This window comes from Schistocerca piceifrons, chromosome X (assembly GCF_021461385.2).
Source record: "Schistocerca piceifrons isolate TAMUIC-IGC-003096 chromosome X, iqSchPice1.1, whole genome shotgun sequence".
In the NCBI taxonomy this organism is placed as follows: Eukaryota; Metazoa; Arthropoda; class Insecta; order Orthoptera; family Acrididae; genus Schistocerca; species Schistocerca piceifrons.
In genome coordinates this window covers 667,635,355-667,661,948 of record NC_060149.1, presented here as the reverse complement: position 1 = coordinate 667,661,948, position 26,594 = coordinate 667,635,355, and the positions used below count along the sequence as shown (strand labels likewise).

General features: G+C 36.3%; 1 protein-coding gene across 1 annotated transcript in view; it reads right to left on the bottom strand.

Annotated features, from left to right (window-relative positions):
• Positions 1 to 18,337: 18,337 nt before the first annotated feature.
• LOC124723039 (endosome/lysosome-associated apoptosis and autophagy regulator family member 2-like) overlaps positions 18,338 to 26,594 on the bottom strand; it is a 233,061-nt gene continuing 224,804 nt past the window's right edge. Inside the window, exons 16-17 of the mRNA XM_047248213.1 lie at positions 20,860 to 20,950; positions 18,338 to 18,945 (exon numbers count right to left, since the gene is read on the bottom strand). Of these exons, the coding sequence (XP_047104169.1) occupies positions 20,906 to 20,950 (45 nt within the window). The 3' untranslated portion in view covers positions 18,338 to 18,945; positions 20,860 to 20,905. The remainder of the gene's footprint in view (positions 18,946 to 20,859; positions 20,951 to 26,594) is intronic.

Below are 26,594 nucleotides of genomic sequence, written 5' to 3'. Positions count from 1 at the left end.
CCATCTGGTTTCTGTACAAGTTGTAAATAGCCTTTTGCGGTGTCCAATTCATCATATTTTGCAGGTTTCATTGTCTTTCTTGTTTGCACATCTCCATCCATGCTCTGGATTGTTGACACATGTTGTTCTATTTTATCAGCATCACGTTTTATATCATTAACTGTTGTTCTTCCAATACCATAAATCAACACTACACTTGTCGCAGTTTCACCCTTTGTTAAGCGTTTTATAATTTCAAGTTTTTGATTAAGTCCTAAAACAACACATTTAAATTTTTCAGACATTTTATCAAGTCACTGTATCACACACACCTCTACTAAATACGGTAGTGTAAAATATTAGTCAATAAAGCTTATTCAAGTGGAAAACACGTAACACGGCACAGCCAGTTAGATACACTGCGACAATTACAGTCATCTCGCCACAGCTGGATACCAATCCAGTGGTGATTGTTGACTCACAAGTGAGACAAAGACAAGAAAAGGGGGAGATGTGTTAGCACGTCAACTGAAGGTCATATTTTATGTACCATTCTACGGCGGGCGGGTACATTCACTTCCCACTAAAATAGAGTAAATAAACAAAGCGAACGTGTCACTGCACCTTAGAGCATTCTGTTATTACAGTATTATTATGCTGTTACAGCAGTGATGGTTAACAGAAACTGACAGCTTAAACAGTGAAGGTTAATCGAATTTTTACTGTACGTCACTGGCCATTGCTGACAGTTTATTGAACATTCCCCTTGACCCTCTTCAGCTGTTCAGGTATTCCAGCTTAAAGTGGACCTAATGACCAATTTTCTGAACTGTCCTTCTAATCAAGTTGCATGCCTATGGAGTATTGTCTTTGTTGTGTGACTGGGTTTGTGACTTCCTGTCTGGAAGGTCATAGTTCATAGTAACTGATGGAAAGTCATCAAGTAAAACAGAAGTAATATCTGTTGCTCCCCAAAGAGGTATTATAGACTCTCTGCTGCTTCAGATCTGCCTAAATGATTTAGGAGACAGTTTTAGCAATCCTCTTAGATTGTCTGCAGATGATGCTGTCAATTCCCATCTAGTAAAGGCATCAGGTGATCAAAAGTGATTGTAAAGTGGTGTATATAGGATGTTTATATGGTGCCAAAGTATCAATTGACTTTAAATAATGAAAAGTGTGAAGCCATCCACATGATTACTAAAAAGAATACATTAAATTCTTGTTACACAGTAAATCTTACAAATCTAAAGTCTGTGAGGTCAACTAAATACTTAGGAATTACAGTTATGAGTAACTTAAACTGGGATGACCACATAGATAACATTGCGGGGAAAGCAAACCAAAGACTGTGATTTATTGGTAGAACACTTAGAAAATGTAACAGGTCAAAGTAATCATGAATATGTAGATGTAGATTGATAAGTGGCATCATGCTACCAAATTCTTTCTAAAACTGACTTGCTTTTGTAAATGTGGAAGTAACATCGCATATCTTCCTGAACTGTGAAATTTTACTTTTTTTCCACTGCCCCTTCTTGGAGCATCACATTTTTGTCAGACAGTGTGATTGAGAGAATAGAGCAATGATGGGATCAACATAAAATAACATAAATAGTGGGAAAATATAAACTCTGGAAATGTAAAATCAGGTTTTACTATAATTATAGTGTTAATTAGTTCATGTGTATAACATTAACCAGGTGGTAAATGTGCACTGTGGAAAGCAGAAGGAGAAAATTATGAGAAGATTACAATGTCCTCAAAATTTTTAAATCACATGTATGACGAGAATGTTTTGTCCTCAGTGACATGAATACCTGTTTGTGACTGGACTTTGTCTTGGGGTCAGTGTGACAAATACAGTGGCTGGTCTCTAGGTTTTAGTGCAGCTGACTTTTAGAAATCCAACGGCACATTTCAAAGTTCTATAAAAAGTAATTATCTAACTTATAATTAATTATTCATGCAGAGGCACATTGGGTCTCACGTGCTAGAAGTTTACTGAACATTTATTTTGTGGAATCAGCTTGATAGCCACAGCTGAAAGCTTCACTAACTTTTATGCATGTAATCACATATGTTGATCTTGAATGCTATCAACAAGTTAGGAAAGAATCTTTGTTTCATATTGTGGCATGTTGTGACTCATTCTATGTGACAAGATGGAATGAAAGTTTTGTGCCAAGTTTTTGATGCCACTTGAGACCACCATATGTGACTATGTGGATAAAGATTGGTAGAGCTGAAACTGTGGCTACCAAGTTGATTCCACAAAATAGTTGTTCAGTAAACTTCTAAACTGCAAGTTAGGTAGTCAATATTTAGAAGTCCTCTGAATACATAGTTGTATTTCTAAATGTCAGGTACACTACCAAAGTCAAGGTGCAAACCACGACATTTGTTGCATTGACCCTTTCATTTAAAAAGAAGTCCGGTCACAGAAGTTGAAATAAATGCAATCAGGAATTTGCAGTGAAAACTAATGTTCACAACTCACAGCATTAATAAAACGTTCTCACTTTCCAAGCCGTGTCAGTTCTAATAAAATCCTCGAACTTTCAATGAGCATCTCCACCATCATCGTCAGGAGTTCACTGACTGCCGGGGTTGCTACGGTTTCTTGCTTTACTCCAGTCCGGTCAGGAACATAACCTATCCCATTGAAGGTAGGACTGTTGTGCGGTTCTAGGCACTTCAGTCTGGAACCGCGTGACCACTACGGTCGCAGGTTTGAATCCTGCCTCAGGCATGGATGTGTGTGATGTCCTTAGGTTTAAGTAGTTCTAAGTTCTAGGGGACTGATGACCACAGACGTTAAGTCCCATAGTGCTCAGGGCCATTTGAACCATTTTGAAGGTAAAGCTACCTGTGAAAACAGTCATGTGATGTACAAGCTGAGCTGCAATGATTGTGCTGCACTCTATGTGGGCATGACAACCAACAAGCCTCTGTCCGCATGAATGGCCACCGACACACTGTGGCCAAGAAACAAGTGGACCACCCTGTTGCTGAACATGCTGCCAAACATGACATCCTTCATTTCAATGACTTCTTCACCACCTGTGCCATATGGATCCTTCCTACCAACACCAGCTTTTCTGAATTGTACAGGTGGGAACTTTCCCTGAAATACACCCTACATTCTCATAACCTTCCTGTCCTCAACCTTTGTTAGTCACTTTCCTCACCCATCCTGCCCCTTCCCTGTTCCCGTTCCAGCACTACATAGCCATCATTCCTCCATCACATTGATTCTTTTTACTTCTCTCCTTTTATGATACCACCCCCCTCCACACTTCTCCCTAGCCATCTGTCTAACCTGCAGGGCATCACTGTCCATCAACCCCACCATATTACCCTTCATCTCCCCACCCCAGCCTCCTCCTTACCCCTATCCAATCATGACTCCTATCATGTACTGGAGTTGCTGCCCACAGGGTGGTTTCAATTGCCTGAGACTGCAGTCAAGTGTGTGAGTTGTGTTTGAGTGTGTGTGCATGTGTGCCTACATTTATTTCTGATGAAGGCCTTAATGGCCGAAAGCTTTATTTTTGACTGTCTTTTTGTTGAGCCTATCTGCGAGTCAGCATCTCATTTGTAGGCCACAGAAAAATGTATTCCTTGACACTGGAAATGTTCACATTCCTTGATTTTTTGAAGCTACTGGTATCTTTTGTGAGTCTGTGTTGTACTTGAGCATAATGTTAGTTAAAAATATTCCTGTCCTCATTTGAATTCCTACATTCCTTCCTACCCTTCTCTGGTATTTTCTTGCTGCTCCCTTTCCTATCAGAATCTTTTCTGTATGTATTTATGGGACTTCATACCATCTTGGCTAAAACTGGATTGAGTTTCTGTTATTAGCCACTTGTAAGCTCCCTTATCGTTACAAGTGGTTCATTCCAGAATAAATGGACTAGTGATCACCACCTGACCATCTCTAATCTGAATAAAATATTGCACTGACGTATCTTACAGAATAAAGCTGAGCTCTGGACAATTTAAGCTCAAGATAAATAAAAAATCCTGGTTTTATGAGGATTTCAGTAGGCAGCTGCAAAATGTCATATGAACTCCATGGCAGTTATCGGCACATTCAAACCAGCTTAAAATTAAAACTTATGTTCTCATTGCAATGTTAAAATTTTAAGGCTGTATTATCCATCATTTTTATGCTACATGAGATCAATTTTGGGGGAAATAAAACACTGTAAGTTTTCACCCATTTTATAACTCCAATTACTTTTTATTAAAAAAGTATACTACACCACATTTAGTAGTTCTGCAGAGAATTTACCTCAGAAAATGTTGTACATAGATAAGTCACACTTCCTGAAACTTCAGCACAACAAACAGTATACAAAATGCCTTGTCATGGAGAGATATTTAATTCAGTCTGTCACCAAAACTGTATATTTTCCGAAGGCAAAAGTGTAAATATGAAAGCTCCAAATTTTGAAAGTTAGTGTCATCGCTGAATTCGACATGGCAGCTGCTATATTTGCTTCTGTCAGCCAATCACATCACAGGAGACATGATCTCATCAGCCAGTTACAGTCTGCATTTATATTATTGCTTGTCAAAAATATTTATAGTTGTTTTTGCAAAAAATAACTGCTTGTGGTGACAGACTGATCTGTAGCATAGCCCAAGGTCTAAGCTTGTTTGGAAAGTATAAGTTTGCATAAAAGTTGAGAAAACCAACAACTGAGAAAGCAAAATACCAGTTTGTAGTAATGTACTGATCTGTAACGTACCCTGAGATCTAGTTCTATTTGCTGACAGAATCACATGCCCTGTGCTGTGATTGGCTGACAGAAGTAAATTCAACAGCTGCCAACTTCATTTCAGTGATTCCCAAGATAACTTGCTGTATTTGGTGCTTTTTGTATTTGTTGTTGTTGTTGTTGTTGTTGTTGTGGCCTTCAGTCCAGAGACTGGTTTGATGCAGCTCTCCATGCTACTCTATCCTGTGCAAGCCTCTACACCTCCTAATAACTACTGCAACCTACATCCTTCTGAATCTGCTTAATGTATTCATCTCTTGATCTCCCTCTTCGATTTTTACCCTTCACACCTCCCTCCAATACTAAACTGGTGATCCCTTGATATCTCAGAATGTGTCCCACCAACTAATCCATTCTTCTAGTCAAGTTGTACCACAAATTCCTCTTCTCCCTAATTCTGTTCAGTACTTCCTCATTAGTTACGTGATCTACCTATCTAATCTTCAGCATTCTTCCGTAGCACCACATTTTGAAAGCTTATATTCTCTTCTTGTCTACACTGTTTATTGTCCATGTTTCACTTCCACACATGGCTACACTCCATACACATACTTTCAGAAAAGACTTCCTAACACTTAAATCTATACTCGATGTTAACAAGTTTCTCTTCTTCAGAAACGCTTTCCTTGCTATAGCCAACCTCAAAGTTGTTATTTCTTCTCCTTGGATTTTCATTCCTACTCCAAATTTTTCTTTTGTTTCTTTTACTTCTTGCTCAGTATACAGATTGAATAACATCAGGGATAGGCTGCAACCCTGTCTCACTCCCTTCTCAATCACTCCTTCCCTTTCATGCCCTCGATTCTTATAACTGCCATCTGGTTTCTGTACAAATTGTAAATAGCCTTTTGCTCCCTGTATTTTACACCTGCCACCTTCAGAAGGATAGTATTCCAATCAACATTGTCAAAACCTTTCTCTAAGTCTACAAATGCTAGAAACATAGGTTTGCCTTTCCCAAACCTATTTTCTAAGATAACTCTTAGGGTCAGTATTGCCTTGCGTGTTGCAAAATTTCCACAGAGTCCAAACTGATCTTCCCTGAGATCAGCTTCTTCCAATTTTACATTCGTTTGCAAGGAATTTACGTCAGTATTTGCAACTATGAATTATGAAACTCATAGTTCATTTGTGTTTTACAAAAATATGCAGTTACAGTGGTAGACTCCATTGAGGATCTCTCTACAGCAAGTTGTGTTTAGTACAGTTTACCTTGCTGCAAAGGCAGGAAGTGCAAATTTTAGATATAAAACCATTATTGTTACTTCTTTCAAGTTCTACCAGACCACACCAGTGATTTACACATATTATAAATCTCATAAATACACAAATGTGGCACGAAAATTTTTGCATTAAATTTGTGCATACTTATTGGCACATCTCATATTGCTAAATATTATCACATCTTCTTTTTGTTAAATAGCTCCAGTATACAAGCACAGAATGTATAAGTTTGTGTGAGGGTTGACAAGGTGGTCAGCAGTGTCCTTGTAGAAGGAATCATTCCATTATTTGCCAGAAATAATGTGGGAAAACCTAAATAAGGATGGCTGAACAGAACATACTCCATCCTTTCACGTATGAAGTCAGTGTCTTTACAACTACACTGGTCAGTTGGTCCCTACTGTAGAGTGTTCTGTTGATCACAGGCAAGTTGCACCAAATTTCTACAATAAAAGCACGGTTTTTCACTGTATCACTGCAGACATATGGACATCTGTCAGTGACTTCAGAACCACAGAACATGCACATTTCCATGTTCACCCTTTAGTCTGTCTGAAAAACAGTACCAGTAACTCCCCAACCCCCCCTCTGCACCACCCCCCACCATCCACCCCACCCCACCTGCTTTCCTGATGACTGACATGTTGAGCTCAGGAGAATGCCAAGACATTACTGTCATGCATTATAGATCTTGACATATTTGCTCATAGGGTCAGTATTGCCTTGCGTGTTGCAAAATTTCCACAGAGTCCAAACTGATCTTCCCTGAGATCAGCTTCTACCAATTTTCCATTCGTTTGCAAAGAATTTGTGTTAATATTTGCAACTATGAATTATTAAACTGATAGTTCATTTGTGTTTTACAAAAATATGCAGTTTCAGTGGTAGGCTCCATTGAGGATCTTGACATATTTGCTTGTAAAAGTATTATGTGGTACATATATTTAGAGTACATATTTTATGTGACAAGATGTTGTAATTGTCCCCTTTTATTATAAAACCCTACTCTGAGACCTTGAAGTAATCTTTGATTATATAGTATACATTACTTATGAGGCATGCTTCAGCTGCAGTTTTGAACAGATGTATATTAATAATCTTATTCATCTCTTTGGCAATTTATTGAACAGTTTTATTCCATGATTTAATGCTGTTTTAAGTATTTCTGTTTGTTTTTTCTTGGTAATTGCAAGTCAAATATGGCTTTTGTTCCATGATTATGTATATACATGTTAGTGTGGTAGTAACTGATTTCCCTGATATGCGCAACAGACTGATAGATGTGGTCATTTGGCGTAGTAAGGATACCCACTCTTTTGAATACTTGTATACAATGAGCCCAACTACTACTTTCAGATATTATTCTAATGGCACTTTACTACTGTTTGAAAACTGTGTCTATGATTTGTGCCTTTCATCCCCAGAAAAGAATCCTTTGGTAAGAAAAGAGTGTATTTATGAATGGTACATCAGGTAAAAGTGCACTTATGGTGTTTGCAGCTTTTCTGTTGAGTACTGCTGTTGGTAATAGCTTGTGCGATAACTCATGGTAAGCTGACATTAAAGATCATGAGTCAGATGCAGGAAGCCAATCTCACTCATAATTTCCTATGGTTCATAAATAAAGTTAGCTGGTATTTTGTTCTATCCAGTTAGAATTAAACACGTTGTCAGAATTTTCAGCAAAATTGTAAATAAGGTCTAAGAATTGCAATAATGAATGTATATGTCAGGCTACACTATTATAGCAAGCATATTCTTATGTTGAGATTCACTGGCTTCACCAGCTTGCAGCTAAATTACCCCGTCCCATCCTAACCTAGACGTCAAGATTTGCTGCAGGTCAGTCTGTCAGAACACCTAGTTTTTTCTAGTCACCAAAGAAATACAAAATTCAGTAAGCAAATCTTAAAATTCATAATAAGCGAGTCAATAGAAGGTATTCAGGCACTCTCAATATTGAAAACAGTTTGTGCATTCTGATAAAAGAAATGATTAGATTCAGTAATTCTCATTGGCTACTCTGTACTACCACCTGATTGGCTATGACCAAACTCAACGATCTGGTAACATTAGCATGCAACACAAGAGTCGCCAAAACTATAAGTGCCCTTTAGTCATATGTTACAATATGACATTAGCTCGTACAAATCACTGCTGGAACACTAAGAATAGTGTGTTGATGACAATTTAACTGATTCTCATTATGAGCATAGATGATGAACCTATAGATTGTATAACAAACAAAAAGTTTTTAGGATTGATTCTCATTTTTCATCCCTAAAAATTTTTTGTTTGTTGTACAACCTATGGGCTCATTATCTATGCTAAATCCTTCTGTTGTTTTATTTCATTTTTCTGAAGAGCACACAATTGATTTTCTTTATGTTTAATGTAAATTTTTCATATACTGGCCACATGTAAACATCCTTGGGCATTTCATTTGCTTTCTCCATTAGGAGTTATGGTGTTCTAGCTGTGATTGTGGTGTTACTGTCATCAGCAAAAAGATACCCTGAAGGACATGTGTGTTTATATGTTTCTTGTCTCACAATTGTTTCACTAAACATTGATCATCATGAGATGTGTGAACTAGCTCTACATTTTGCACCCTATTTTCCACGAGAGACTGGAACCACTCATTTGTTATTGATCTTATACCTATACTTCTAGTTTGTTTAATAGTATTTTATGGCCAACAGTGTCAAAAGACTTGGACAAATCTATGAATATGCCTGTAACAGTTACAGTTGTCAAGCGCTGTGAACTCTATAATGGATGAAAATGTATTGTACTTGATTAAAAAGGTGATGTTTATTCATGTAATTAACTTTATTTTGATGATTGATTAAATTAGTTTTTAGTATGCAGGCTGTAATGAAACTGGCCAATAGTTTTCAATCTTTCTGCATTAGCCTACTTTTCCTTTGTATGGACACAACTCATAAGTGCTTTACTTACTCTGGAAAAATACCTGAACTGGACTAATTTATTATATTTCTTAAGGAGCTATGCGTGCTGGCTACGCACAACTCCAGAATGGACACTGGGAACTTATCTAGGTGTGCTGACTTTTATTATTATTATTGTTATTATTATTATTATTGTTATTATTATTATTGTATTGTCTTTCTGTTCTGGGAAATGTCATTGTGTTTCTAGTTTAATTCATTGTGGGCCTCTCATGTGTTTTAGAAAGCTTTTGATGCAACTTCTCTGGAGTACTAGAGAAACAGTCATTAACAAAATTTGCTAATTCATGAGAACTTTCTGTTACTCTATTCCATTTTTGATTTGTGTGTTTGGTAAAAAAGTAACACAAATAATAATGATAACAATAATGAAGTGTCTTATATTCCACAGCACTTTCAAACTATACTTTTTCTTCTTTTTTTTCCTTTTCTGGAAAAAATTACTCCCAAAGCTATGCAGCATATAATAGTAATACCTTATCGTCTGTCTGAGCTCAATATCTCACTCATTATAGTGGGATTCTGAGTCAGTTTATCAAGCTAGAATATGAGAAATTGCAATGCACAAAATGATAGTCTGTGTAGTGTTATGAAACAACATGCGTACTGTGTGCAGTGACTGGGAGTGATAAATGAATGAAGAGTGTAGCACTAATGGTTCTGAATAAGAGTATTTGTAGTGATTGGATGGGGAACAGGAAACTGAATATGATGTTAATGACAGGGCATCTTATGGTAAGGTCCATAAAATGTTAATTCCTGAGGAATGGGGTAATTTAAATTTTAAAGTGACAAGGAAGATTGAAGAATTAAGGGGTGAACAGGATGTAAGAGAAGTGGCTAAGAATTGGTTTAAGGAAGATGCAGATATAGAAAATGGGGATTGATAATAGTGTTCATATATTGAATAGAGAGAGCAGGGAAGACAGCGAAGCAGGTCTATTGGAAGAGAGTGGTGGAGTTGACTTAACTGGGCTTAAAATAAAGAGTGCAACTAGGGGAAGTAGCAAGCTAGTAAAGATGGAGATTCAATTAGATTTTAAGGCTGAGGATCAGTATTTCTATATGGATTGCTTTGTAGGCCTGACAACCAGCAGCTCATGGCAGGAACATTACCAAATATTGGATGAAGTGCTCAAAGCAATATACGAAGGTGGGATGACACTTAACCTGAATAAACACGAATTTGTGCAGGCATAATTGTCATTCTTAGGTCAGCTGTTAACAAGATAAAGGCTACTGCTGAGTGCAAGAGACTTACAAATACAAAGCAACTGAAATTATTTATTGGGCAATGTAAATTTTATAGAAACTTCAACAGTGATTACAGTACAAATTCACTAGATCTGTGTAGGCTGTTAGAAAAGAATGTTACCTGCAGTTGATCTGCTGGGTGTGATAAGGAATTTGAAGCTACCAAGAGCAGCTCAGTTAATGGTAAAGTATTATGCTATCCAGTCATGTCATTGCTTTTCTGCATTGCATCTGACAGCCAAGATTATGGTGTAGGCTCAGTCCTGTCTCAGGAGAAAATGACATATGAAAAGCTAGAGAAAAGAACTATAGCATTCACAAGCTAGATGCTGTCTAAATATGAACTGATGTACGGGCTACCATAAAGGGAGTTATTGGCTTCCAAATACCTAGGATTTATCTGGAAGTCAGGGAGGCTGTTGTCTTTACAATAAGGCTTTACAATAAAGCTTTGAGCTGCCTCCAAGAATGGAAACTGTTGAACAAACTGTTAATAAGATAGACCAGGTTTCTGCAGAAATTTAGATATCTTATTAATTATATAAATGGGATGGACAACAATGTGGCAGATGCAATGTCCCAGCTCCCAATTGTAGAGGAAGTATTCGCTGTAAGCCTTTTTCAACTTTTCAGAGGTCAAACTAGTGAATTTTGCAAGTTTAACACAAAGCATGATGGCATAACATTGCTCTAAATTCCACTGTTCCAGTTTCGTAACACACAACAAAATCACAACTTTTCTGAGGATTTACTATATTGTACACTTGGATGATGACTTCACCATGAAAAGAACCTGCCATTGGTTAGAGTTCATCATGTGTAGTAGCTGACTTGGTTTATTTGAACTATAAAAATAGTTATAGCAGAAGTTAATCTCCATCATTATGTGTTTTGGCGCTAAGAAATTTGAAGTAATCTCAAGTTTAAATCAATGACGTTGTGTCCATCACTGAAATATTAGGTTACATCTTGAACCAATTTCAGAGAATGAGACTTAAAAGTTTAGCATTACGAAAGAATACCAGCAATACAACCAGGTCAGTAATGTTCCATAATGTGTTTAGCTTTTCACTGGGCAACTGTGAAATCCCTAATGATGATGAAAAGCTTCCTAATGATGCACTAAACATAAAATGTGGCTACCCATACAACTAAGTATGAGAGGAGTGTACAGTAAAAAAAGCATTTTGTAAGGAACTTCCTTTCCAACTGGAAAAACAGGTTGTCCGAAACTGCAATACTAAATGCTACTCTGTACAAGTGCACGCATTGACACTTGAAGTGTTTGTTTCTGTTTCATGAAGTAAACAAATCATATGAGCAATGAACCCATTTTGTAAAGATTTCTATTCATCATATGCAAGATATGCCTGTAAGGGTTACTGTTAAGTGAATTATAAGATCATCAGGCAAATTTAGGAAAACTAAAATTACAAATGGGGGCTAGATACCTATACAAAGTGTTAATATGCACATCTTACAATGAAATTATGGAGCAGTCTACATACTAATGCAATGAGTTGCATAATGTAATCCTTAGACTGTAACTTCAGTGAAATATTCTGGGCTGCAGTGTTCAAAATGCTGAGTTCCATATGTAACGTGGAGTGTGACCTGGAGACTGTGAATTAAGGCTTAGTAGCTGTAACTTGTTGGTACAAAACCTTATAATGATCATTATTCTCTTGCTACAATGTGTTAACTTAATATATGGAAACTAGTAGGGCTATTCAGGAAGTAAGGTCTAATCGGTCGTGAAAGGGAAATCACAGTGAAAATTTGATGAAGCTTTGCATACATGTGCTGGACAGTGTCTCATGCCTAGAAAATAGTGTCTAATGCCAAGTATGAGTGCCTGTGAGAGATTTTGCCTGATTTCATGCAGCCCACACAATGTAACTGTCATGCATTTCCTTCTTCCTGACAATTCTCAGCAGCACATGGCAAGGAGTCTAAGATAGAGTTCCAAATAATGCTTATAAAAGGAATAGATGAAGATAAGGAGGTCAAGGCAATATGCAAAGATATGTACAGGCCCCAAAATGAGATTCCAACATTGTAATTCATTAAAGTTAATTTTGGATGTAAGTAAAGAAAAGTCCAGTGAATGGGGAAACCAAAAAATTAATTGATGTATCATGAGCCATTTGAAGTAACAGAGGGCCCACATTCCAGTGCCTATAGACTGGAGTACCCGATATTAAAGAAACCTTCAGGTCTGCGAAATATAACTGAGCTGAGGAGGTATACTGAAAAGTGAATGACGAGAATACAATGTTCTAAAATTTATATAAAGTGTATATTTATTACCATTCTGTATAGTTATAAATAATTTTGGGGGATTTTCATTGTTAACTATTTCTGGATGATATATATATGTTGTGTAACATGATTTGCACAGCTGATACTGGTGGAATTGATGGTAGAAGTTTCAGTTATGTGAGGATTAGAGAAATTTTACTATTTATGAGAGAATATGCATGGATGTACTATATATTTAAAAATTTAAGTGATTTGTTCTTGGGATATGTGTGGATATATAGGAAAATTAAGCATATCTAATAATATGATTGCCAGAGGTAAAGGATGAGTTATGAACTGTGGCATGGGAAATAACCCCTGGGGGTCAAGTCTGGTGTGTTTGGGTGAGATGAGTAAAGGGATGTACAGTAAACTGAGTGTTCTCTCTTCTGTCAGTATGTAAGTATAATGTTCAGATTTAGAATCATGGAAATCAGTGGATTTGGGATTAGGTTAATCTAGTTTGATAAGTATTTGTGTAAATGTGAAAGCCAGAATTAATTGCTTATTTTGTGAATTAATATCATAGGTATCTTGTGGGACGCAAAGGAATTTTCTCAAAATTTAAAATTATTTGTTTATTATCAATAAATATATGAGAATATCCAGTTGTTTTAAAACATATTTAAGCATTTTTATAGTTGCCTTGATAAATCTCACTTGAGATCCAAACACAGTGGACACATGATCAGCCAGGGAAGGGTTTCTACAGCCTGATCACTGTGGGATGATGTCTAAAAAAAATATTGAGCACACATTCATTGGGACTTCTATTTCAACATTTTGATAGGATATTGCTTGGCTGGCTATGGGTGGCACAGCACTGCTGGCTGTGTACTGATGAGTGTGGAAGGTGTACAATTGTGCCAAGACTGCCTTGGACGCAAGAGTCCATTTGCACCAACCCGATGCAAGTACAGGAACAACTTTGGATTTATGTATGTGTGAAAAAAAGTGAAATCTAATCTTGAGTGCTGCTTGTAAAAAGACTAACAGGACGTTTGTTTATAATGGTCATTCTGACTGATTCACCACCCACAGAATTACCACATGAGCATTGGTATAGTTAAAAATGTGAAAAAATTGGTATTACTTGACATTGTGTGAATGATGAGCATGGTGCTACTTTATGTACTATATAAATGAGTTTGTTAAGAGATTGGAAAATGACTGCAAAGTTTTTTGTATGTTTTATCATAAGTAATTATTTAAAATTGTTATGAAAAACTGAATAGTTGTCAGGATGAAAGTATCTGCACTGAATCAAGCAATAGTCATGTGACCGAAACTTTAAATAAACACATGGGGCAAAGCTCGTGGTCTTTTGCCTGTTTTTTTGCATCTGAAGTGTTGGTGAGGTATTTTGTCTGGAGCTAGTATTGCTATGTGTGGTGGGTACACCACAAATATTATTTTCATATACCATAACTTGTACATTGTGATTTAGCGCATGCTGCTGGGGATAATGCTCTATCTGCAGAAAGTAATACCAAAATTTTCAATGGTGAATGACACTGCTATTTTATACAATGAGTTATTTGTTTGTGGTGACCATTCACATACGTTGTGCTTATCTAACAAATAAGTAAAAGGGATTTATATAAAACTTAAAATTAATCTGTTTTGATCAATGTTGTTATCCTTCAGGATTTTGAGCAACAGATCCCACCTCAGTAAATGTTTTATTAAGTTTTTTGCTAATATCTCACTGCTAATATAAGGCTTTGGTATTAACATTATAACATTGTGTTGTTGGGCTGAAGAGTGATGGTATACACCCACCCCCTATTGATGTTAGTGATTCACACCATAAGTTAATGACCTAACATTGTCTATACCCTGGGGAATTGATGAAAAATCCTAGGATCATTTTCAGATATACCACAGGAGCAGGAGCTTATTTTGAGAGGGATAGAGTTTTATATAAAATTTTTAGTTGTTTTGAGACGTGGCTTGGCTAAATATAATGGGAATTCAAGGTGCTGAAGCTAAATACAGGAGAATCTGAGGGAAAGAAGCATTATAGTGAGGGTTCTTACAGAGCATTATTCAGATTTTAAAGTTTCCATTAATGCACCGATATACTGTAAAAACTCTCCTTAATCCTGACACCACTCACATAAATTGAGTAATAGTCAGAGGAAAGATGTCCGCTGCTGTATAATGAGTGCACTGGTAATGCTTAATTCAGTAGGAGATATAATGGACCTATTTGTGGAAAAGCTTAAGTGAACCAAATTTAAGAAAAATAAATGTTGATGGTGTTGAGACAGCACCATCAACATTTGTCCTCAAATAACAGCCACAGTCTCCAGCCATGTCATCATATGACAAAATGGCATGAAGAAAAATATGTTTGACTTATAAAGAGAGTGTTATTTGTGTCAAAGGGAAAGTCTGTCAAGGAAACTGGTCAATTATGAGAGAGAATTTTTGGACAGGCTTACCTTCAGGAGGCAAAATGGGATGTAATGACTCAGGAAGAAGCCATACCAACAACAGGTAAAATGGTGAAAGATCAAACAAGATTTTCACAAAACAAAGTACCCTCAAAGTGGAAGGTAAATGGCCAGAGGTCAGAAAACATCCCATGTAAGGAACTTTTATTTTGTGTCTAAAATATTCTTCCATGCACATTATAGAGTTATAGGCTTATTCTTGTGTATTTTTTATATGAGAATGACTAAAGAAGTTAAAGAGTGACTGATGAATAGATCTACATGTGCACACATTAAGCACAATCTTTCTTGGTGCAATAGCAATTTATTTGATTCACAGAAAGATGAGCAGTTAGGCTGAGTAACATATGCTGATAGTTTTTATTACATTAGGGGAAATGTGACTAGGGTACACTCACAATGATATGCAGCGACTGATAGACAGAGCTGAATATACATAATTTTACTGTATGTTTATGATAAATAGTAATATTGTAGATCAGTTTTTTGTTAATTCATAAATGTACATTCAAGGAATATTGGCTACTTTTGTGCATGTGTATTTTAGAAAATTATGTATGGGATTAAATTTGTTCAGTATGAGTTACTCACATAAAACCACATTCAGTCTGTATTTAATGCAGATTAATTTTCACTTTTTCTTACATTTCATGTTTTGTCCTGACCTCACAAGCAATAATCCAAGAGTACGTTTGCAATATGAGTTTCCTTTTCTATTGTTCATCTGTGTAACATTTATTTCATATTCTGCAAAGAATATCAAGTGTGTCACTGAATCATTCACTTATGTTGTGGTTGGAGTCAGTACATGTAGACATGAAAATATATAAGAAAATAATCCTGTCACATGAATGTGATCCTTTTTTTTTAAATTTGCATTAGAAGAATAGAAGAATGTGTAGTGTTTTGGAGGGTGTCTGCAGTAATGATTGATTGTTTGTATACATAACTGCTTTTTTATCTTTGTGATATTGTGAATGTAATGTACAGAAAAAATTGTATTTCTTATGAATTACTTAATACCAGTGTGTTTGCATTTTCAAAATGTGTGAAGATTAATGATCATTCATCTGTAGTTCTTAAAGTACCATAGTAACATTTTTATGTGTTTTTTGTTACTCATTGTTTTTGCATGAATTTAATGATGACAGTTTTTGTCCTACTCTGGGCATGTCTCTGGCATTATTGTATTATTGTGTTTTGCATATAATATGCAGATTTGTATATGGCATGTTATTCATGACTGATACTCACCTCTGTAACTTAGATCACTAACACATGCCTGTGCAGAGGTGCTTGACTCAGATGTGTAGCCTGTCTGAATCTTGGTAGTGGAAGGAATTTCCAGTACTAGTATTTGGCCAGTGAGGGGAGGAGAAGTGGTGATGCTCCTGTCCTTGTTAAATTCCAAACCTCTCTGCAGTATCTCATGTAGTGAGAGCATATGAAATTCTGATGATATCTGTCTGTTGCTTAAGGAATTTCAGTTTGGTAGCTCCTGTGCAGCTATTTGAGAGGAGAAGGCAATGTGTTGACACTGAGTTTTGCACTCTCCCTTATCTCATCATCATACAACACAAACATGACACCACACCATACATACATTCCTTACAGTCACATACACTGTAAAAATATTCTTAACACAACTCTTACATCTTTAGAAAGGAACCAGTATGCATGGAGGAAGAAAACCCTTTCTGATCAGCTGACTGAACCTGCCCCTTTAGGTCTTTTAGTCCACAATGTCAATTGAAACTTTCTTTGTTTTCATTACCAATTCTCCCATCTGGTGTTATGCAAAGACACACTCTGTTGAATCCTGAATGACATACTGTGAAAACATGTACAAACATGCACATTTGAATTACATGTGTTCATTGTAAAGATTCTCAGTTTTCTTATTTGTTAAATAACATGACTAACATGTTTTTACTGAGAGCTCTCATTATGTATTGATTGTGTTAAAAATTTTCTATGTTTGCATATAATTTGACACATGTATCAGTATACTTCTATGTGCTTTGGCTATATCAATGGACAATTGTTATGCCTCATTAAATGTTAACCTTCAGTCTGGGGTCAAGAAATGACTCTTAAGAAATATACAGGGTGTTACAAAAAGGTACGGCCCAACTTCCAGGAAACATTCCTTACACACAAATAAAGAAAAGATGTTATGTGGACATGTGTCCAGAAACGCTTAATTTCCATGTTAGAGCTCATTTTAGTTTCGTCAGTATGTACTGTACTTACTCGATTCCCCACCAGTTGGCTCAATTGAGGAAGGTAATGTTGACTCTCTGGGAAAAATCAATGTGACAGAAAGAAATTACGCAGTGACCACCCTCAGTTGAGGGTCAAGTGTTACAATCAGGACAGATATTTGCTAACTGCTGGATATTCGGTGGCACACATCCAGGAAAAGGCAATAGCTTACTGCAGTGAACCGTACCCCAGAACATTGCATTACATCCAAGAAAGTCAACAGATCTCATATGTGCTCCTGGATGATCCTATCTCATTGTTGCACTGTGGAATCATTTATTAAATACAGTTTTCAAATGTCCTAATAACATTGTTTTTTGTCTAAATATATATTTTCAAATTTGCAACTTTATTTGGCCAGACACACTATATCCTTGCAGTAGGCTTATTTTATCCATTGATATTTGATGCTGCTGAACAATGTCAGTGCTACTGAGCCTGCAGCATAAAGAACAAATTTCCTGTGATGTATGTTTAAGAATTTCAACAAACTTGAAATGGCTCTCTGTGAGACCTTCAGTCTTAAGCTTCAAATATTTTTATTGTTAATTTTTGTACTGAAGCTCCTTGATATTTTCTCTCATTTAAATTGTCTGCAAAAATGTTTAATGTTTTTTTCAGGATTGTGTGTATTGTAGCACCCATCACTGTTTGAAGACTTAGCCTTTTAGTAGCCAGTCATCTCAAATGAATTTGTTTTAAAACTCTTCACAGTACAGGTGGGCACACAAGACAAACAGTGGTCAAAAGCAATCTTAATTACACCATCTGCCATAGCACAGCAGACTGCTGCAGCTTGACATCATTTGTTACAAATTCATGTTATCTGTGATAGTAAGTCAACTGCCAACATATTTTTCTGTGTAATTATCAATTCAACAATGCAAAAAGTTCTAGGATCTCATGACATTAGATTACAATATGTTGCATCTATAGATGTAGTAAAAATGATAAATCCTCAGAGCTATTGTTATATGTCTGTAAGAAGTGTAATGATTAATCTACCAGATAGTCACATCATGACAGATTTGTAAACACAGTAGATTAATATGCCATTTATTTAATTTAAAAAAAAAAAAACTGTAGTGACAAAAACAGTACATTTCTCTGTAACACATTTCTGTGATGTTTTCCAATAGACAACCTTTAAAAAATAGGTCACTTTTTGTAGATTAATATGACACTTGCAAACAAAGAAGATATGTTTGCTACTTATTTTGAAGAGGGTCATCATATTATACTGACCGTGAATACAAATATAAATTTCATATATTCCATTGTCAATGCACATGACAAGTGATAATTGATCTGAATATTACAACAATTCACCATTACAAATTACAGCATTCCTCTTTGAGGTCCATTTTTGGTAGAAAACAGTTTGCAAATTTAATTAAAAGAAATACATATATATCATAAATCTTATCTTTTAACAAGTGAAACAAAGAAGGTACAGCTCTTCCAATGATTAAATACTATAACATTTCTGTTGCACAAATTGTGTTGTACAATAATTTTAATCCTCTTAGTTCATTTATGTCATTTTTTGAGGGACCTCCAACATTCTTATAAAATGTAAGCTTTTGTCTTAGTAGCTATGGAAGGATATGTTCCACAATGTTCTCTGTGTTGCAGCAGCTCTTTGCTTGTTCATCTTAGCCTGCCACCATATGAGCTCCAAACTTTACATGTACAGGGAGCCTGAAAGAGAGAACACACACTCTTTCCGCTTTAGAAGGAGGGAATAAACTTCTATAGTGATCATTTATGACATTGATTATTACCTCTAAATCAGTGTCCAACAATGAAACATGGCAATGAAAATATTGATGTAAAATGGGATTCCAAAAACATTACACTGCTTACTGTTACAATTAAAATACCATAAATAATAAATATTTAAATTTTTAGGTGATCTGAGGGTGCACAAATATTAAATATGTTCCCATATTTTTGAAACAAAAAACTAATAATGATTCCAACAATAATGTAAATGGTTACTAAATGCGCAATGGGCTGTTCATTTGCTCAGATTATTTTTAGTTTCACATTTGGTCCATATTCAATTAAAATTCTGGCATTTGAATTACTTATTAATGTTACTTACCATAGTGTTGTACAGAGCACCAAAGCAAAATTTTGAATTATTTCTGAATTCTCTTGATACAGTTTTATTTAAATTAATTCCCAAGCAAAAACATATAGATGATATATTATTAGAGGATATTAATGTTAACAATTTGCAAGATTCCCAAGAAACCAGATGTTTTCACCATCTTTGAGAATATTATTACATCTGCTGTTGTAAATGGTCTCATCTCTGACCATCTAGGCCAACTATTAGTGATAAAGGGAGATCTTTGTATTAAACCAAAGAAAATTTATGATTACAAAAGAAATCTTTTTTATCAACATTGACAAAATGAGAGAGAGCCTTAGTCATGGAACTTGGCATTTAGTATTACCAGCCCAAAGACTAAATAATAAATGGGATGCCTTCCTAGATACAATACTTTTCATCTAAATAGAAATATTCCTATCAGAAAGATAAATATAAATAAGAATAAGGCACTACAGTCAAGACCCTTTGAATCTGATGATTTTACTAGAGGACTGGAAGAAAAAAATGGAAGACATGTATATGATACAAACAGAGACAAAAAACAAAGAGCACAGGGATAAATAGACACATCGACAAAGGCCGATGGCTGAAAGATTTAATTGAGAAAGTTTTTTTGTTGTGCTTGTCTGTGACTCAGCATCTCCACTATATGGTGAGTAGAAACTTTCCTTCTCACAATATTATTCTACGTATATCTTTGAAAAAATAGTACTAGCTGTAGAAGATAAGAAATATAGATTTTGTGAGGCAGAAATTCATGAACATAACACTAGACAAGTACAAAATTATCATATGGTAAACAGGAGACAGAAGAAGTCTATACATTAAAGGAGAAAAGTTTTTTAATGCACTATCTTAGGAACTCGAGTTGATAACCAGTGAAAAATTAAAAAAAATATGTAAAATCATGGCTCATTAAGCAGTGCTACTATAGCCCACCATAGAAACTGAAATCTAGTGTATTATTATGTAAAATAATTTATACTTTAGTATCTATTATAAAATAAATTTAGATGGTATACTGTTGTATCTATTGTACTACTATTTGCTATGCAAGTAATTACATGTTTCACGCAAATAAACTACAAAATTAAATTGCAAAATTAATACACTGTGGGCCATTAAAATTAAAACTCCGCAAAGGCTGTATGAAACAAACATCAGATCAGTAAATTACTGCTTGATTCAGTAATATGATTACTTCATTATCATTGTTTTTATGGCCAGGTTACAGCATGATAAAAATTTTGGTCTGATAGTGGGATACGGCTTTAGTTAGTTACTAGTAGACAGTTACAGCAGAAGTCACCCTGCATTTGTTAAATGTGTTAAAATGTTTATAAGTGTAGTCTGTATGAACTATAGATCCTAGTATAAACAGTGTGCAAGTAAATCAGAGGATAACAATGGTACATGTCATCCATTTCTGAATAAAGCAAAGCAGACCTCACCATTGTCAAAAGTGAGCATGATGCTATTTCTGTTATACTTACTGTGGTCCCTTAATTGATCAGTTCCAAAGATATTTTAGAGGTTTCTTTACTTTGTCAGTTGAATGGTCTCAAATGATTTGCCAGATTCGCCCTGGAAGAAGAATTAAATTATATCACTTAACACTACATCACAACAGCACAACAGAAACAATAATGAAGATGGGAAGCTTAATCACATTTATTTAAAAATAGTAGATCAGAATAAATAAAAAATGCCATGCAAATAATTTAAGATGTAATGGTGATGACTCATCAAATAGTGGACTCACTTCAGAACTGTAGTGTACACACATGCGTGTGCACGCTCACACACACACACACACACACACACACACACACATATATATATCCACACATGCTTACACACACACACACACACACACACACACACACACACACACATGGACATATACACACTTGCAGGACTACATTGTCCCAAATGATTACACTGTGCCAGTGCTGTATCTTAACTAAGGTGAGGCCATGTGTCAGGTGGAGTGCGTAATGGGAGAAGGAAGGCAGAGAGCAAGAGGGGGGGGGGGGGGGTTGGGAAAGGCTGAACAAACGTAGCATCACCAAGCTCATTTTGACCACAAGCAAATGGAGTTGTGCACAATCCATAGTGACATGGAGGAGTGGATTTGGAAGGGGGAGGGGGAGGGGGGGGGGGGGGGGAAGAATGAGGGATATGGCAGACTGAGTGGGGTTGGGTGTGAGTAAAGGATGAGTGAAGTTAGGGTCATGGAATTGGAATGGAGGTGGGTATAAGGTATGGGTTAGTGGAAATTGAAGCCTTGTGGATTATGGGGTAGACGAAAATTCCCATCTATGCAACGAAGCCCTGGCAGAGGATATGATTAAGTTTTTACAGTCTTGAATGGTACTGGGTGATGAGTGGGGTGCTCCTTGGCATCTGGTCCCTGGTTTGGTTGGAGGATTAGAGTCATGTGTCAACATGGAAAGTAAGTTCAAAAAATGGTTCAAATGGCTCTGAGCACTATGGGACTTAACTTCTGGAGTCATCAGTCCCCTAGAACTTAGAACTACTTAAACTGAATTAACCTAAGGACATCACACACATCCATGCCCAAGGCAGGATTCGAACCTGCGACCATAGCGGTCGCACAGTTCCAGACTGTAGTGCCTAGAACCGCTCGACCACCCCGGCCGGTGGGAGTAAGTCTGTTTGTGGTCTATGTTTAAGAAATAATGCCTGTCCCCAAAGGCCTTAGTAACACCTTCAGCATAGCAGTAAATGGAGTGCTCATTACTGCAGAAGCACCATCTACAGCTGGCCAGACTATGTAGGATAGACTTTTTGTGTGGAAGGAGTTGTTTAGGAAACAGCTAGTACCACGAGAGGGCGAAAATTGTAATTGGATGCTTCTATCAGCCACCAGACTCACCTCCTGATGCAAACCAAACTTTAGAGAAACCATCAGTTTGCTTGTACATAAATTCCCCAATAATGCTGTGATCATCAGTGGAGACTTATGTCACAAAATGATCAATTGAGAAAATTACAGTTTTGTTAGTGATGGGCCAAAAGACATCCTGCAAAACATTACCAAATGCCTTCACTGAAAACAACCTAGAACAGTTGGTTCAGAACCACACTCATGATAGGAAATATAATAGATCCAATGACAATAAACAGACTTGAACTCTCTGAGGATTTTCACATTGAAACTGGTATCAGTGACCATGACACAGCTGTGGCAACAATGAGTAACAAAATACAAAGGACAATAAAACAGACAGAAGGATATATATGTGCAGTAAAGTAGATAAAAAAGCGGGAGTCTCATAGCTCAATAAATAATTGGAAAATTTTAGCACAGGATAGGAGCATATAGTGGAACTATGGCTCATGCTTAAAAGAATAGTTGCACATGCATAGCCCATGGGAAGTCCTATCAGAATTTATACAGAACTTGCAGCTGGCCCCTCAAACAAAAAACTGTGCCCAGAAGTTGGAAGAAAGCACAGGTCACACCCATTTACAACAAGGATGGTAGAAGTGATCCACAAAACTACCATCCAATGTCCATCATATTAATTTGTTATAGAATCTTACAACATATTCTGAGCTCAAAAATAACGATATATCTCGAGCAGAATGACCTCCTCCATGCCAGTCAGCATGGATTCTGAAAACATCAATAATGTGACACCCAACTCGCACTTTTCTCATGAGACATACTGAAAGCTTTCAATCAAGGCAGTCAGATAGCTGCACTATTTCTTGATGTCCTGAAAGCACTTGAATCAGTACTACATCTATAGCAATTATCAAAAGTATGATCATATATTATATCAAGCAAAATTTGTGACTGTATTGGAAATTCTTGGTAGGGACGACACAGCAAGTTATCTCAGATCGAGAGTCATCGACAGATGTAGAAATAATGTTGAGTGGGCATCAGGGAAGTGTGTTTGAACCCTTGCAGACAATATTAATAGTAACCTCAGACTTTCTGCAGATGATGCAGTTATCTATAATGAAGTACTCTCTGAAAGAAGCTGCATAAATATTTAGTCAAATTTTGATAAGATTTTAAAGTGGAACAAAGATTGGCAGCATGCTTTAAATGTCCACAAATGTAAAATTATACACTGCAAAGAAATAAAAAAAATGTAGTATCCTATGATTATAATATCAGTGAGTTACAGATGGATTTGATGAACTCATAGAAATCCCCTGTTGTAAAATTTTGTAAAGATATAAAGTGGAATAATCACATAGGCTCAGATGTGGATACAGCAAGTCATAGACTTCGGTTAATTGGTAGAGTAATGAGGAAATGAAATCAGTCTACAAAGGAGAATGCTTACAAACCACTTGTGTACCTAACCTACCCTAGAATATTGATCAAGTGTGTGAGACCCATACCAAATATGACTAAAAGGGAATACTGAAAGTATACCGAGAAGGGCAGCACAAATGGCCACAGGTTTGTTTGATCCATGGAAGAGTGTCACAGAGATGCTGAAGAAAGTGAACTGGCAGACTCTTGAAGATAGACATAAACTATCCTTTGAAATCCTACTTACAAAGTTTCAAGAACCAGCTTTAAATGATGATTCAAGGAATATACTATAAGCCCTATTTATTGACCCCATGAGGATCATGAGGATGAGATTACATTAATTACAGCATGCATGGAGGTGATTAAACAATCATTCTTCCCATGCTCCATATATGAATGGAATGGGAAAAGCCCTGAAACTGGTACAGCAGGACATATTTTCTGAGCGCACTTCACAGTGGTTTGCAGAGCACAAATGGGTGGATGGCAGGTATCAAAATACAGTTACTGTTGATTGTTAGTGCACTAGGTATGAACAAAGGTTTAAATGAGTCACCAGATAGGTGGATGTTAACATCCAAGAAGGTAGCATGCTGGACTGAGGCATACAAGGTGAGGCAGATGAGAGTGAAGGTGTTGAGGTTGTGGAGGTATGAGGAAATAGTGGCTTGTGTAGCTTGGCCCTGGGGGTACAGATTGCGAAGATGTCATAAACAAACCTGAACCATACAATGGGCTAGGGAGTTTATGAGGGTAGGAAGGTTTCCTCTAGGTGATCTGAAAACAGGATGGCAGAGAGTTCCCATGGATGTGTGTCTGATTTGTTTGAATATCTTAGCTGCAAAGAAGTAGTAACTATGCATTCACTTTCATCTCCACCATGTATCTTCCACAGTATGAGGAGATTATCAATCAAAGTATTTGTGAACCACGTAATGTCCAAAAGTGTTGATGATAGAGAAACACCTAAAAATGCCAATGGTAGATGCTGCAGCATACTACCATCTCCTGAAGTCAAATGGGAGAGAATAATTATGCTAACTTTTGGAAAAAGAGAAGCAAAAGGAAGGACTATCATGACTGGCAGAAAATATAATTTGGTTTTGGTTTGAGATCAACTGAAGCCCAATCTGTTAGCAATGAAAATTATGACATTATGTCTCCTATATAGTTTACTGAGTCCTAAAAAGATCACTCCTATCTCTTGGAAGAACTCACCACTAGACAAGCAAACTTCATGAACAGTCTGAAGACAATTATTGAGTAAAAGTAATAAACTGAAACAAGAAACTTACTTGGCAAAATTGTGTCAAAATAAATAATACTGAAGGTTAGAGACATGGTCCCATCTTGGCTGTTACTGCTTGATTTGCTAGTATTTTTATTTCTTGCATTTTACATGACTGGCCAATTTTAGCCTTCACTTCTCAAGTGCTATTGCAATCACTGTAATGCATTTCTGAACAATGTAACACTCCAGGTTACCTTCAAATACAAAGGAGCTGTTAATATGTGTGGTTATGTACTGCTGTAGTGAGTTGTGTGGGTAAGTTGTGAGATCCACAAAAATGGCGAGCAGTGTGACAAGAGATGAGAATGATTCTCAATTTCAAGAATCATTATTTGTTTGTGATTACTGCCATTACTGACACTTGTCTTGTAGCCAGACATCAGAGTCCGTGTACATTCCTATGGTTGTTATATCTAAAAACACAGATGATGTGACTTACCGAACGAAAGTGCTGGCAGGTCGATAGACACACAAACAAACACAAACATACACATGAAATTCAAGCTTTCGCAACAAACTGTTGCCTCATCAGGAAAGAGGGAAAGAGAGGAAAAGACGAAAGGATGTGGGTTTTAAAACAGTTTTTAAAAATTTCCCTACAAGCCTTGGACAAAATCACATGAAAATTAAGAAATATGTCAGTATAACCAAGAAAAAGAGTCTAAAACTAGGTGAGAACAGGATTGGAGTTCTAGAGAAACGTTTCACAGAAGTGTATCAATGTTGTAAAAGTTGATTGTGTAACTTATTAATTGATTAAAATAGAGACTGAGTATTCACAGGATAAGTACTGAATTGTAAATCAGGCAATGTGTAACTAAATTCACATGTTAAGAAATTATGTCTGTATTCTTCCTTTCACTTGTGCTAGTAAATAGCAACTGACAAAATCAAATGAATGCTGTGATATGAATGCAAGAGTAATGTGAGTCCAGCTCACTATGAAGGACTGACAGAAATTACCATGTTGCTGACAAGCAAATGAAAGTGATTACCACAATTTTCTGCATCTGTCTGATTGGTTTGAGTTTGGTGAGTGGTTTCTTTTCTTTTTGAATAAAAATGTAATTAATAGTGACCATGATGGTCTAGTGGGTAGAACTTCGGCCTTGGAGGTCCTGGTTTCAATCACAGATAATAACCATGTTTAATTTACTTTTTATGGTTACCCTTACCTTGATTATTTCACATATGGATTCCGTGATTACCTCACTAAGTGTTATCGAATTTGTTACAGCAGTAAATATTCACTTCATTGGTGTTTATCTCCTCCTTGCAGTATATATATTCCAATCTGAAATAAGTGTCTCACTAACATTTACATCTGGTTGTATCCACATTCACCTTCCTAATATTTTGAGGGAAAATTATTACATTTAATAAGTGATACTAAATCTGGGACCTTACTATGGATGCACCTGCAGGTTACTAATATCACATTAACATTTTCTCTTTTCAATCTGCAGTGACAAAAATTATTCTCTGAGAATAATGTTATCTGATCTATATTCATTTTTGACAAGCAATTCATCATTGACCCTGAGGAGGAGTTTCTTTAACACATCTACTCTTCTATCCAAGTAGCCACTTCTTATGTGTAGTGTGTGCCCATTTACTGTCAGGGACCCTAAAAT